A 16096-nucleotide genomic window follows, 5' to 3' on the forward strand; every position below is an offset into this window, starting at 1 on the left:
ACCAGTTGGGGGTGCAGACTGCTCTACACTTCTGCAGCTCTACAAAGCTCTGACCCTGTTGCGTCTTGATTATGGGAGTCTGGCATGTGTCTCAGTATCGCCAATGCTGGACCCAATACACCATTCTAGGGTCCAGCTTGCAACAGGTGCATTTCGGACCAGCTCTGTGAACAGCCTACTTGTGGAGGCTGGGATCCCTCCCCTACATATCAGGCACCAACAGCTGCTGCTCAATATGCAGTAAACATTTGCTGCTCCCCAGAGAATCCGAACTACCATGTATTTTTTCCTGGTAGGAAGATCTACCTCCCACAACAGAGGCCAAGGTCTGGAGTCACGATCGCAGCTCTCTTACAGTCTGTGCTGTGAGTGCCATCTTTCCCCACTATTGCCCTTGTCAGGCAGAAATTTTGTGTGTACCGCATCCTTGGATATGCCTCAATCTCTCCTTCTGACCAAAAGGTTCAATACATGCTGTGGTTTTTCACCCTCTGGTCCTGGACGTCCTTAATGCATTCCCGGGCTCAGACATGGTCTACACTGATGGCTCTACTGTTGACAGATGAACCACTTTTGCCTACACACATGCAAGATGCAGTGATTGGCAGTGATTCTTTGAATAGTCTTCAGGCTGTCGACCAGTGCTACGCTCAACACCCATTGGTTCTGAGTAGCCAGGATCTCCTATATGGCCTCTACCATGCTGGAAGGTTGGTAATCTTTGTATAGACCCCTGGTCACTTTGGAATCCCAGGGAACAAACATGCTGACAATTTGGCCAGCAGGATGCTGACTTTGGAGATGGGGTACTCTAACCGGATCTTCGATTGACTCTACACCTACAGTTGTTGGAGACTTGGAAGGTGTATTGGTATATCATGGTTTCCTTCCCTTCGTGTTTCTTGCAGGGAATCTACTGTCCTCTGTCGGCTTTGCATTGGCCACACTTGGCTGACCCATGACCATATCCTGTGATGTGAAGATCCACCCCACTCTCGGTGTGGTGCCTGTCTGTAGTGGATGATACCAAAGCAGCATATTTGGTTTCACATTTTACCCATGAAAGTGGTTTTTACTCTCTGGTGATGGTTGACATACTCATCATTGTTCTTTCCTGAGATTTGATCTTGTCTGTGTAGCTAGTTCTCTTGTGATAATGGAGGATGTGGAAGCGCTGGTCAAATGCAGAGGGTGTGTCTTCGATCATATAAAATGTCTTGGTGTCCTCCAGCTGCTTTCTGGGCTGGGCAACTCTCCCACCTTCACCCTTAAACAGGTACAATCGAGTCCATTGAGGTTTGCTTTCTGTGTCCTTCCTCTCTAGGGACTACTCTTGGTTTGACATACCATACAAAGTATTAAGGGACCAATGATCTCATCATTCGGTCCCTTAGGCACATCAGTTCATCCATCCAACATCTCTGATCTTGTGTGCCAATAAAACAAGATAACTTAAATGAGGATACCTTCACAGCATTTCTGTATAAGCTTTTGACAATGAAACTGGTAATAAGAAGCCTGAAATCCTATAAAGATTTGGCATAAAGAACAGAGACTGACAAATACAGTCTGAAATATATACAAAAATAAAATGACGAAAAATGAAAGCAAAAAATCTAGAAAGATTGAAGCTCGTATTAAGGCAGGATTGCATCTTCTTTCCTCTGTTGTTTAACTTTAATGTTGAAGAGATAATGAAGGTGGTGAATGAATTTTTTAAAACATAAATGTACATACATTGGGGAAAGAACAAGATAATCTAGACATTAATTTAGCCTTGTTAATGGTGGTTGAGCTCCATGGCTGTGGGTTGAATTATTTGAAGGAATACTTTTTTTGCTATATTTCTCTAGTAAACCAGTGTAGCGTTTGCAAATGACATAACTCATTTGGCAAAATGTTATGGAAATTGAGATTATCTGAGCGGAAACAAGCAACTTAGAACAGAATGTGGGGGGAAAAAATTATGGATCCATTTGCCTCGTTTTGTACATTATTTTTTGATTCTTGGCCAACTTTTTTAAAAAAAGAAATTCACTCATCATTTACGGGCCCCATACAAGGAGTTAAAGTTGCTCTATCCAAAATGAGGAGTGTTCATGACAGAAGTTCTGCTGTCTGCAAATCTTACCTGAAATCAGAAATTAAACAGTTTTCTTAATTTATAGGATACTGCACATGGAGTAATAGCACAGCTTTGTGAAACTTGACAAAATAATAAAATGGGCCAGACATTTGAAATGAGGATGTTTTTGTTTTGTGTTTTTGGTCACATTTTTTTGGAATAACTAAAGAATAAATTAAAATAAAATATTAGCCTATTGCTACTTGTAGAGACGCCTGAGGAGCAATTCAGACAAATTTTGGAAAGATTTCTTTATTAGTGTGCGCGCAACCCATTCTGTCAGCTTGAAATACACAAAGTGAAGGAACTCTACTGTGTAGGTAGTGAGATCATAGAAGCAGCTTCTCTGTAAAAGGCAGCATAGCTTCAAAAAAATCCACTAGCATTAAACACAGCTTGCATTATTCATACACTATATCTTGTAAACAGATTAATAGGTAAATTTAATCTTCATAGATTTCCAAAAAGCATTCAACACTGTAGCTGAATGACCAACCTGTAGGCTTTCTATCTAAAGGTGCAGAAGTTTGATTCAGTGTTAAGTTGTAGCAGAAGCACTACATACACTTAACATGGCAAGTTTTGCTGAACATCACTTAGTTAACTGGTCAACCTGTAACCTTTGTGTGTAAAAGGGCAGAGGTTTGAATTCGTGTTAAGTTGTAACAGACTTTTTGTTTTGTTCCTTGCTGTAAGAAAAACAACTCTCTATTCTGATGTGCAATTAATTTTCCTCTGTAGATGTGACAGTTTTTAGGCTGTAAATCAGTAAGGGTCACTTGTGGTGACATTGTGGCAGAACTGGCGTCAATATCTGTCATTAATCCACACATGTGGGATGATTCTGACTCCTGCAAAAATATAACAACAGTAATATTAATAATAAATTAATTACATAATTAAGTCCATCTCAGCCTGGCAGTAGGACAAAGATTATCAGAAGCTGATTATTCAGACTACACAACAGTAGCAGCAATAAAACAGGTTTTCTAATGTTATATTACTGAATTTTGGCAAGAGGAGGCTTCACATGGCATCCCACTGATTTTCATTGATTGAGAATGACTCAAAAGTAACTCTTGTATAAGGGATTAGGTCAATAGGCCTATTTTTAAAAATTGGTGCATACATGTAATTGTAACACATATCATGTCGTATTACTGTTCAGGTAGCCTCTTCCTGAACTTTGGTTTGGCAATGAATGTCATACCAGCATTGAAGACATATATGCCTTTGGATCTTGCATAATGAATAAGAGACACTTTGGTGCATGAACTTTTCTTTTACTTAATAGTTGCTTGGGGGGGGGGGGGGGGGGGGAGAAAAAAGAAAAAAAAAACAACTTGGATTATGTTCATGAAAATATGTCTGTGTGTGTTACAGGTAAGACTATGCTTGAATGATAATATGAAACAGTATGTGTTAGGATTATCTGTAACTGCATATTGTATTATCCCTAACTGTATTATTATATTACTGTGTAATTGTGTTAAGTAATCTTTGGTTTTATTAAGCACTGTTAATTATCCATATGAAATAAAAGAAAACAAGACTGCAAGGATTTTAAATTGTGATGCCCACATCAGTAAATACTCAGGCAATTCTAATTCATTCTTCAGTCTCAGTTGCACATTTTTTAATTGTGTGCCATGTTCCAATGTCTGTGGATCATGCAAGTAGTTAAGTCAGCAGCCCTTCTTGTCTGTTCAGAACCTCATATAAGAGTACTGTGACATAAGGTTCTGACCGAGCGAGGTGGCGCAGTGGTTAGCACACTGGACTCGCATTCGGAAGGACGACGGTTCAATCCCGCGTCCGGCCATCCTGATTTAGGTTTTCCGTGATTTCCCTAAATCTCTTCAGGCAAATGGCGGGATGGTTCCTTTGAAAAGGGCACGGCCGACTTCCTTCCCTAATCCGATGAGACCGATGACCTTGCAGTTTGGTCTCCTCCCCCAACACAACCCAACATAAGGTTCTGACACAAAAAAGACAGGTTGCTGATGCAACTGCTTAGATCTGAAGATAATCCAGACACATCCAAACATGCACATATAATTAAAAATGTGCAACTGAAACTAAAGAATAAGTGAGAATTGTTTAAATGTCAATATAGTTGCTGATTCTCTCAGGTTGAATATGTCGACTACAGACTGAACAATTAGTCTAACTGCTGCGCAAAAGTCCACTTGAAAGTGGTATAACACTCGCATGTGATGATTCTTGTCTTCAGTTTTTAACTAATATCTTAGTAACCCAAACTCTGCATGAACACAAACTGCTAAACATCATTGAAAGGTCAAGGGGAACATCGTTTTGGAGTAATTTATCACATTAGACGTAATTCCTACATGAGGTGGCAGTATTCATCTGTATTCACTGGCAATGTTAACAGATTATGTTTGTCATCGCACCGTGCGTTCTACAACATCCAATGGCAGTAAACAATTTGTGGCCAGAGGCCAGAACAACTTCGCTTTCAATCCAGCCACATTACCTGAGCCTTGCGTCGTCATCCACAGGATATTCATGACCATGTCATCACTGTTGTTGAGGAAGGGAATTTGGTGGTGTCAGAAGCTGGAACTCCTCACGGTGTTCTTGATCACATTATGCAGCAAAACATAGAACTATGTGATACTGGATTCTCCAGTAGGCATGTAGGAACAGGACACTGCCATGTAACGATGCCAGTCTGAGATATTGAAGTTGCTAACATATCACAGTACTATCCTTTTTTAAATGTGATGTCCATGAAGTTTCTTGGGTCAGTTGACCCAGCTTGACTCCACTTTCAGGATGCTAGATTACAAAGCAAACATGCACGTATCAAAGAGAGGCAACAGCGATAATCGACTCTAGTGATTACCATTTGCTGAGGAAAGTACATATTGTGACAAGGAGACTGCAATATTTTCTGACAGCCAGTATTTTCCAGATCAAATGATGGTAAAGTGTGATGTCCATTTTTATCCAAATATAAATACAAGTTACCTTGTTGTGACTTCATATCTAATGCTGTTTGAAGCTAGACTTGGGATAATGCACAGGATAGTTATTCAATTTTATGCTGCCAGTATACTCTTATCGTGGGTAATGTTAAGATCCCATCAGCATGACAACTGTATTCTGAAGGATCATTGTTGAATACATGTTAGCTATGTTGCAGGAGGGGTTTGCAGAATGGGAGAAGATTTCTCTTTCTCCTACTGCACCAGACTTCAGCCCCCTTTGAAAACGTATGGCCGGAGCTAAAATGGACCACGTGCCAAAAATTTGAATTGTTTGTTACGTTATGCAAAGCCTTTGTTGCAGAGAAAGCAGTCACATTACAGAATTTACAGCACTGCTCATATAAGTACTGGACTTGTAATTAAGAGAGTTATATTATGGACAATCAGCATGAAGCACACAACCCCTGGAAGAACACAAGAAAATCTGTGCCATATAATTCCTAGTATTTGAGACATGGAAAAGGCACTTAAGACCACGAGATGTCACGCATGGAAACCAGCAATACATACATGAGTATTGGAGCTCTTAGTATAATGACTTCATAGTTGGGTGGTGTAATCGAGTCAGATGATCAACTGCATGATGGCAGGTGGTAGAATGAGAGAGATTTATTACACACCTCATGGACTCCCTTTCTAGCAGGATACACGTAGTCGTGACTGTAGGAGGCTTTTGGACTGAATATAAAGCAGTAGAGGAACTACATGTGGTACCATTTTGAGGGCTGAAATCCTCTTATTAAGAACTGTAAACAGTCTGTTCTTTTAATTTCTGATTTTTTTTTGTTGGTTAAATGAATTGACACAGCAAAATAAAAAATAACTGTTGAAAGTGGGATTTGATCTCAAACTTGCCATTATGCAGTTACTCATCAAATAGTCAACTACAAAACCAAACTACGAAGGCACTATACTAAGTGCCCCAATATTCAGTTTTTTTTTCTCCCCTGTGCTTGGCTATACCACATGACTTCAGTGTCTTTTCCATGTCTGAAGTCCTAGGAATGACATGAAGCTTTTTTCTTGTGTTCTATTTTTAGAGGATGCATGCTTCATGCTGTGTGTCAATAAGGTGTGGCTCCATCAGTTACACTCTTTGTTACAAGTACCCCATCGTTTTACAAGCAGTATTGTGCACTATGTAATTTGATCAGCTTAGCATAGGGAGCAATTACAATTTCAGCCATTGCCACTTCTTGTGCTATCAGGTGTTAAAGTGATAGCCAGAATGTGGATATTGCATATAGAGTTATGGCAACATATTTTCTGTGACTCCAAAGGTATTGTGTTAGTAAGTTTGCTCCATGAATTTCAAAGAATTAATTTTGCATACTACTGTGGTTTCCACTATGTTTGAGCTGCATACTAATTTGATCAACACAACAGACTAACAGTATGTGTGTTGCTGCTCAAAGCTTATGCTAAACTCTGCAGCACAGCAATTAATGCAACAAACTTTAGCTGATAGGTATTGAACAGCTTTTCAGCGTTGGCTCTATAGCCCAGACCCATCACCTTGTGACTTTCATGTACTCAGGCCACTCAAGAAAACTCTAGATGGAGAGCATTTTATAAAAAGTGAAGACATGCAACAGTTCCAACTGGAAGTGGCTTGACACACAATAAAATAAACCAGAAAGGTGTAAAATTGCATTACTCGGTAGTAAACATGTTTTAGATGAGATGGATGTGAACGTCAAAAACCAAACCAATGATATTACTAATTTGCAGAACAAAATGCGAATGTTGTTGCAAAAGGTGTCCAATATATATCCATCCCCAATAGACAGAATAGATATTAGACAAGTTGATGAAAAAACCTTATCAGAAAGTCACACACTAATTTTTTAAACCTTAGCTCTTCATTAGATATTAATTCTCTCTCTCTGTCTAACTCTATCTTTCTCTTCTCATTATTGTAGTATCTTAAACAGAAATGACTATAAAAAATGTACTAATTTCTAATTAGAATAATGTAATTAATTGGTCTGGTATATTGTTCTTATTACAGAATGGTACTATCACAGCTGGAAATGCATCAGGTTTAAATGATGGTGCTGCAGCATTAGTACTGATGTCCAGCAAACTTGCTTTGGAGAAAGGTATCAAGCCTATGGCTAAAATCATTGGATGGTCGCAAGGTGGTCTTGACCCACAGTATATGGGTATGGGTCCTGTACCAGCTATAACTGCACTGGTAAGTAGTGCAGTGCATTGAGGTTTTACCTATTCTTATCTTTAGAATATGTGATCAGTTAGATATTATTTTCCAATTGTGCTCTCCCCCTCCCTCCCTCCTTTCTTACCTAACACATTCATTATGCTGCAGCTTGCTATGCCTCTAATGTGTAACATGTGAATGTGTCAGTATTTCCATGTTATAGTACAGGGTATTGTTTGCTGTGAACGTGGGATAATTGTTGTGTTGAATGGGTGTATGTTTGGTTATTTTAAGTTTGTCATTGCTGTGTCTGGATATTCAGTAGAGATAAAGTGATGGTTTGCTTGAAAACCAAATTACTTTTCTCTCTGCTTGACATTGTTCAGCCATCCTTTCGCAAATGAAAAATAAAGTTGCATGTTAATGTTCACAAGCACCCTGTTATTAATTGCTGTTAATTTTAAGGTGGAATCCCCCCCCCCCCCCCACCTCCTTACCCCAGGGGCTCCTGGTTATTTTGTTAGTCTGTGCATGGCGCCCTTGGGCCCCTGAGCTATTGCAGCCCGTTCTTCCTTCCCTAGCTTCATTTCCTTCATCCTGCCCCTCCCTCCCTATCGTCACTCCATCCCCGTTGCCCCCTCCTCCTCCTCTCCTGGTGTTCTGATTTATTTTGACCTGGTTATCCACCTGGCTCACTGTATTCCTTGCAATTTTGTTCCTCTTGCCTGTTCTCTTTCATCCTTTTTGGTATTTTGGTGCACCCTTGGTATTTGATCTCCACTTCTAAATTTTCTGTATTTAGTGTGAGCCATTTGGGGAAGAACCCTCTCTCTAGTGTCTGGGGTGTGGTGCAGGCAGTCTGTGTGGTGAGGCTGTTATGTACCCATCTGGTTGAGCCCGCTGGCAACACAGGGATCACGTTACTGATACCTGAGCTGTTCCCTCCCCATGGATGCCAAGGAGTGTTTGCTTGTCTTACTGGAGCATTGGAACTCCCAGCAACAGCTGCCATGCTAGGTGGTCCTTGCTGTGGGTGGGTGGCACACATCGAGAGCCCCTGATCGGAGTGGGTGGTATCAGGGCAAATGCTTGGCACATGAAGCGTATCAAGCTGCAAAAATCTGACCATTCTCAAACGGCCGTCTCTTCAAATGGTGAAGGATCATTGAATGCTGCTTCACTTGACCAAGCAGCCTTCCATTCCCTGGCTACACTGTGGGAGGAGGGCCAGGCTCGCCATTTGGTGATGAAACACTTTACCCACTACCTTGTCTTTACTAGGATGGATGAGTACACATTCACTGCCTCAAAGCCATTGTTTTTTGTGGAGAGGATAGAGGACAAGTTTAGTGAAGTGGAGTCTCTCAATAACACGCAGTCAGGCTCCCTGTTGATCAAAGCTTCTACTGCCACCCAATCTGCAGTTCTTCATGCTTGTGATTATCTTGGCAATCTCCCAGCGTATATTACTACTCACAAATCTCTGGGTATGGCCCAGGCAGTGATTTTTCATAGTTACCTCATCCTCCAAACTTATGAGGGACTCCAGGATTAATCTGGAGTGATGCGGCATTCATTTTGTTTGATGTGTGCAGAAGGGTCACAAAGACAACTGCGCCAATACCAGCACCTTCATTCCGGCTTTAGAGGGGATTCCCTCCCAGAGGAGGTCAAGGTTATGTACTACAGATGTGATGTGAAACCTTACGTCCCACCACCCATGAGGTGCTTTCGGTGCTTGTGTTTTGGTCATATGTCTTACTGTACGGCGAACCCTCTGTATGGTGACGATGGACACGCACTCTATGAGGGTAGCCCCTGTGTTCCACCACCTGTGTGTGTCAATTGTGACCGCCACTCCCTCGCTCGCCAGATTGCCTAGCTTAGGCTTGTCAAAAATATGAAACACTCCATCTGGCGTCACTTTCTTCAACTTTTGCCTCTGTTACATCCTTTCTCACTCCTACCTCTTCCTTACCTCACCCCCATCCCCCTCCTTTGCAGTTCCCATGACCTTCCCTCCGGTAGCCACTCCCTCACCCCAGCCAAAGAAGTGCCCCCTCTTCTTTGGCACCTGCCAGTGATGCCCCCCCCCCCCCCCCCGACCCTCTCTGCGGCATGTCTCAGGCTTGAAGCCTACTACCACTACTCTGTCACAAGCAGCACTATCTGTGCTCCCCAAGGTTCCCGACTCTCTTATAGTTCCGGGTCATGCAGAGCCCTGTACTCCTTCTGTTCACTGCCCGTCTCCACCTCTGAAAGAGATGAAGTAGTAGTCCCACGACAAGACCCCCGCAGTGCCCCTGGAGGTGTCATCTCTCTCATCGCAATCTGAGTCTGACCTCTTATTCATGGATGTCACCCCATCCTTCTCAGTGACAACCACTGACCGAATGACATGACCTCCTCCTCAGTTTCTTTATGTCTAGCTTGGACTCAGACCACACAATAATCCAGTGGAATTGCAACAGATTCTATCATCACCTACCAGAAATACAGAGTCTTGTTTCCTTGTATTCTGCATTCTGTCTTGTTCTTCAAGAAACGCACTTCCATGATGGCCACTTTCCAATGTTTCATGGTTATCTGGCGTTCTGTTGGATTCATGCCAGCTCCGGGATAGCATCTGGAGGGGTCTGCACTTCAGATTCGCCTTTGTACCAATGCGGAAGCAATATTGGTTAGAGTGTAAATGACTCCGGCAATCACAGTTTGCAATGTCTACCTCCCTCCAGGTAGGCTACTTCCTTATGTTGAACTGTCTACCTTAGTACAACAACTCCCGCCCCCGTTTCTGCTCCTCAGGGACTTCAATGCACACAACCCTCTGTAGGGGAATGCCACTTCAATGGGTAGGGTCCTCGTAAGTGAACAACGTATTACAGAAGTTGACTTGTGTGTCCTCAATGACAGTTCCCCTATCCACTTCAGTGGCACTCATGACACCTTCACTGCTATCGATCTCACTACCTCTTCCCATGATCTCTTGGCTTCCCTGCATTGGTCACCCAATGATGATATTTGTGACAGTGACCATTTTCCAGTAATTCTGTTGTTCGCCTGCCACTGCCAGGCAGACAGACCCTCATGGTGGGCATTCTGCAAGGCCAGTTGGCCTTTATGCATGTCTGCTGTGCACTTCGAATTGTATTGATGCTGTCATGCAGGGTGTCTCGGCCACTATTCTTAAGGTGCTGGCAGTGCTGTCCCCTTATCCACAGGTCCCCCTCATCATTGACCAGTACTGTGGTGTGGACCAAGGCTGTTAACAGTTGCTGTCCAGGACCGCTGACGGGCACAGCAGTGATTTAAACTACACCCTTCACAGACCAACCTCCTCACTTCTAAGTGTCTCCATGCTATGGCTCGTTACCATATTAAGCAGAGTAAAAAGGAATACTGGGAGCACTGTTTCCTCACTGGGGGACGTATGCCTCTTCCTCACAGGTTTGGTCCAAGCTCTGTAGCCTTCTGAGCCATCAGCGACATTCAACTGCCCAGGGTTTTATCCTCCAAGGTGCTCTGTGCACTGATCCACTGGTCCTTGCAGAACACTTTGTGACACAGTTTGCGACAGTATCATCATCTTCTTCCTATCCCGCTACCTTTCTTCAGCAGAAATGCCGAGTTGAACAGACCCCCCCTCCCCCGCCCTCTTTCAGCTGCCACCATCTTGGATCTTATAATCAACCCTTCACTAAATGGGAAATCTTACAGGCTCTTACATCTTCACATGACATGGCCCAGGTCCGTATTCCATCCACAACCAGATGATCCTACACTTGGATGTTACCCAGAGGCAACATTTACTCATGATCTTCAACTGCATTTGGCCCACAGGTGCTTTCCCTCCACAATGGTGAGGCAGTATAGTTATCCCCATCCTTAACCATTGGAAGAACCCAACATCTCTTGACAACTATTGCCTGATTAGCCTGACAAAGTGCTTTGAGAGGATGGGTAGCCTCCGATTATGTTGGGTACTTGAATTGGGGGCCTTATGTCAGCGTATTAATGTGGCTTCTGGGAAAATTGATCTCCAACTGACCATTAACTCAAATTGTAAACAACAATCTGACAGGCTTTTACTAACTGCTGGCACCTTGTCACAGTCTTCTTTGACCTACATAAGGCATATGACATGACTTGATGCCATCACATTTTAGGTACCCTCCATGACTGGGGCTTTTGTGACCCCCTTCTGATTTTTTTTTCTGTGAGTTTTTATCCTGCCAGCTCTTCAGAGTGAGTTGGCACTTAACTCAGCCCCCCCAGGGGGTCCACAACTCTTTTGTGGATACGTGCGTAGCGAGCACGGGACCCCGAGCTAATGTGGCCCTCCTTCCTTTCCGGACTGCATATCTTCCCTTTCCGCATCCTTCCCCATCCCCCATCTTTGCCGCCCCCCCCCCCCCTCACCTCTGGCTTTTTCCTTCCCTTTCTCCCCCTCTGGGAGTATGGTTTGTGCCTATGTCTGGAGACGGACGCTCGAATCTGTTACAAATTCTTTGCTTTCTCCGCTTGCAAGTCTTCATCCTTCCTCTGTCCTTCTCTTTTCCTTACCTCTTCTCTTTGCCCTTTTCTCTGCTGTGGCGTTTGAGACCCCTCTTCTTTCCTTTCCCTTTCTCTTTTTTCCTCCCTGTGCGTGTCTGAAGGCCAACCCATGCATTTCCATGCATAGCCGGTGATGGGGTAACGCGTAATTCCCCGCCCCAGGTAGACAGGTAGGACACGTACGTACCCCCTGGTAACGGCCAGGCCCAGGGAGGTGTGATTACCCGAGCTGATACCTTCCGAAAGTGCCGATTGGTCCCTCTGTCCGTTTGTCGGGAGGTGTGACCTGAGGTGTGAACAATCACCGAAGGCGGGAATGCCCTCAGAGAGGCCCCCCACAAGGGAGGAGCACGCCATCGGAGACGCCGGTAATCATGGGGGATTCTTCCGCAATGGTTTCCTCACCTTCCACTATGTCTGCTGACAAGCGTAAGTTCACTGAGTCTCAGCCACAGACAGTTCTTCCATCGTTGCCACAGTTCCTTGTTGTTTCTCGGTCTGATGAAGGTCACGACTTCTCCACGGTCAACCCTTTCATTATTCAGAAAGGTGTCGATGCAATTGCAGGTGCTGTAAAGTCTTGTTCCAGATTACGGAATGGCACCTTGTTGTTAGAAACAGTCAGTGCCCTCCAGGCACAAAAATTGCTGCGTACTCCACACCTTCCCTGTCCGGGTTGAACCGCACCACACTTTAAATTCCTTGCGTGGAGTTGTTTATACATGCTCCCTCGATGGATTGTCTGACGAAGAAATTCAGCACTACCTGTCTGATCAGGGCGTAACGGCTGTTCATAGAGTTATGAAAAAGGTTGACACGAACATCATTCCAACCCGCACTGTCTTCTTGACATTTGACAAAGTTCAACTCCCATCGAAAATCAAAGCAGGCTATGAGATAATTTCCGTTCGCCCTTACGTCCCAAACCCTACGCGTTGCAATCGGTGTCAGTGGTTCAATCACACCAGCCAGTCCTGTTCCAATCCGGCCAAATGTGTTACGTGTGGCAAGGATGCCCATGAGGGTGCTTGTCCACCTCCATCCCCTTGCTGCATCAACTGTATGGGTGACCACGCTGCTTCCTCTCGAGATTGCCCCATTTTTAAAGACGGAAAGCTCATCCAGGAAATCAGAGTGAAGGAAAAGGTGTCGACCTTTGCTGCTCGAAAATTATTCGCCAGTCGACAGCCCACCGTGCCTCAGACAGGAAAATACAGCACTGTCCTTGCTTCTCCTCAGCCAACAAAGGAGGCGGCCACGCAGACTTGCGACCTCACCTTTAGTACCACGGTCGTCAGATCGGCCAGCGCAAAGATCGCCCGTTCAACCTCACCACTTTCGCCTGCCCACTCTATGGCACACCCTTCATCGGGTTCTGCTAAATCTCGAGCCCAAAAGTCAGACACCAAGACTTCGAAAAAAGAGCATACTCGTGAAGATTTTTTACGTACCCCAACTTCACAACCATCGGTTCCTCCTTCATCTAAACATCATATTTCCAAGAAGGCTAATAAGAAACCCAGTTCATCTCCTTCTCCGCCAAGGCATGTCCCATCTACAGCACCACCTGGCGAAAATCGCCCTCGGCCGTCTTCTGTGTCGCCGAGGCGCGCTGCTGGCGGCCGATCAACCGGCCGATCGCTGGTGGCAGGAGCTGCTCCTGAACAACCTATGGATCAGGATCTTCTGCCTTCGGCTGAATGCCATTCCATGCTGTCGGTCGCAAGCTCTGAGCAGTCGTTGAGTTGACGGCAACCTTGGTCACATTCCTCCCTTTTCTGTTCACCCTATGTCCATTATCCACTGGAATATCCACGGCATTCGAGCCAATCGGGACGAATTGTCGATCCTCTTACGATCCTACTCGCCGGTCATCTTCTGTCTTCAGGAAACAAAGCTGTGTCCCCATGACCGCTTTGTTCTCCCCCATTTTCAGTCCGTCCGATTTGATCTCCCCTCTGTTGAAGGCACTCCAGCCCACGGGGGACTCATGATTCTTCTCCATGATACTCTCCATTATCACCCAATCCACTTAAACACTTCCTTCCAAGCTGTGGCTGTCCGTCTTTCCCTTTCTGGATATACCTTTTCTCTTTGTACTGTATACATTCCATCGTCCACACCAATGGCACGAGCTGATCTCCTTCATCTTCTTGGTCAGCTTCCACCCCCCTATTTGCTGGTTGGGGACTTCAATGCCCACCACCCGCTTTGGGGATCTCCACATCCTTGTCCACATGGCTCACTATTGCTAGACGTCTTCCATCAAGCAGATCTAGTTTGCCTCAACACTGGGGTTCCTACATTTTTGTCTGCCTCCACGACAAATTTCTCTCATTTGGACCTTTCGGTCGGTACCGTTCCGCTAGCTCAGCGCTTCGAATGGTTCGCCCTTGATGATACACACTCGAGTGACCACTTTCCATGTGTCCTTAGACTGCAGCCTCAACTGCCATATATGCACCCGAGACACTGGAAGTTTGCCCAAGCAGATTGGACACTTTTTTCATCTCTAGCGACATTCGATGACTGTCACTTTCCGAGCGCCGACGATGAGGTCACACATCTTACCGACGTTATTCTTCCAGCTGCGGAACGTTCAATACCACGCACCTCCGAATTGCCCCGGCGCCCCCCAGTTCCTTGGTGGAACGAGGCATGCCGTGACGCAATACGTGAGCGGCGATGTGCTCTTCGCGTTTTCCGCCACCATCCTACTTTGGCCAACTGTATCCGCTATAAGCAGTTCCGTGCGCGATGCCGTCACATCATCCGTGATAGCAAGAAGGCAAGCTGGAAATTCTTTACTAGCTCATTTAACAACTTCACTCCCTCCTCAGAAGTTTGGAGTCGAATTCGACGGTTATCTGGCGCGCCTAGTTTCTCCCCGGTCTCTGGGCTCCCTGTCGCGCGTGATACGTTAGTGGACCCTGTCGCAATTTCTAACTCCTTGGGTAAACACTTTGCTGCGATTTCGAGCTCTTCAAATTATCCGCCAGCGTTTCTCCTGAAGAAACGTGCAGCGGAAGTGAAAACTCTTGCTTTCTTCTCTCAAAATCGCGAAAGCTATAATACTGTTTTCTCCATGCGGGAACTCCAACATGCACTCTATTCTTCTCACTCCTCCGCCCCCGGGACTGGATGGTATCCACATCCAAATGTTGCTGCATTTATCAACCCATAGTCTGCGTTACCTCCTTCGCATTTATAATCGAATTTCGACCGACAGTACTTTTCCCAGACGATGGCGGGAAGCTATCGTCGTTCCTGTTCCGGAACCTGGAAAGGACAAACATCTCCCCTCTAGCTATCGCCCCATTTCTGTCACGAGTAGTGTATGTAAGGTTTTGGAGCATATGGTGAATTGCCGTTTAGCTTGGTGGCTGGAGTCCCGCAGTCTTTTAACACCTGCCCAATGCGGTTTCCGAAAGCATCGTTCTGCAGTTGACCATCTTGTTACTCTCTCCACTTACATCATGAACAATTTTCTCCGGAAACGCCAAACAGTAGCAATATTTTTTGATCTGAAGAGAGCATACGATACCTGTTGGAGGACAGGCATCCTCCGCACACTGTTCTCTTGGGGCTTTCGAGGTCGGCTGCCCCTTTTTCTTCGCCAATTTATGGCAGAGCGCACATTTCGAGTGCGGGTGAACACTACTCTCTCCCGTACTTTCTCCCAAGAAAACGGGGTACCCCAGGGCTCCGTGCTAAGTGTTGTACTGTTTGCCATTGCCGTAAATCCAATTATGAATTGTCTCCTTCCTGATGTCTCGGGCTCCCTCTTTGTGGACGATTTTGCGATCTACTACAGCTCTCAATGGACCAGCCTTCTTGAACAACGTCTTCAAGGATGTCTCGATCCCCTCTACTCTTGGAGCATCGAAACCGGCTTCCGTTTTTCTCCCAGTAAGACCGTTTGTGTTAATTTTTGGCAACGTAAGGAGTTTCTTCCATCCTCCTTACATCTATGACCTGTCAACCTTCCATTTTCGGATGTCGCTAAATTCTTGGGTCTTATGTTTGACAGAAAACTGTGCTGGTCCTCCCACGTTTCCTATCTTTCGGCTTGCTGTCTGCGGTCCCTCAACACCCTCCGTGTCCTGAATGGCACCTCCTGGGGAGCGGACCGAGTGGTCCTTCTCCGTCTCTATCGCGCCTTAGTGCGCTCGAAATTGGACAATGGAAGCATAGTTCACTCCTCTGCTCGGCCGTCTATTCTTCGTCGTCTCGACTCTATCA

The 16096-nt window shown here is 45.0% G+C and overlaps 1 protein-coding gene across 1 annotated transcript in view; it reads left to right on the forward strand.

Annotated features, from left to right (window-relative positions):
* The window catches only part of LOC124721162 (acetyl-CoA acetyltransferase, cytosolic-like), a 91510-nt gene that overhangs the window by 52669 nt on the left and 22745 nt on the right, over nt 1-16096 (forward strand). The window contains exon 6 of the mRNA XM_047245991.1: nt 7151-7336. Within this exon, the coding sequence (XP_047101947.1) occupies nt 7151-7336 (186 nt within the window). The remainder of the gene's footprint in view (nt 1-7150; nt 7337-16096) is intronic.

The sequence above is a fragment of the Schistocerca piceifrons genome, chromosome X (genome assembly GCF_021461385.2).
Source record: "Schistocerca piceifrons isolate TAMUIC-IGC-003096 chromosome X, iqSchPice1.1, whole genome shotgun sequence".
Classification (NCBI taxonomy): Eukaryota; Metazoa; Arthropoda; class Insecta; order Orthoptera; family Acrididae; genus Schistocerca; species Schistocerca piceifrons.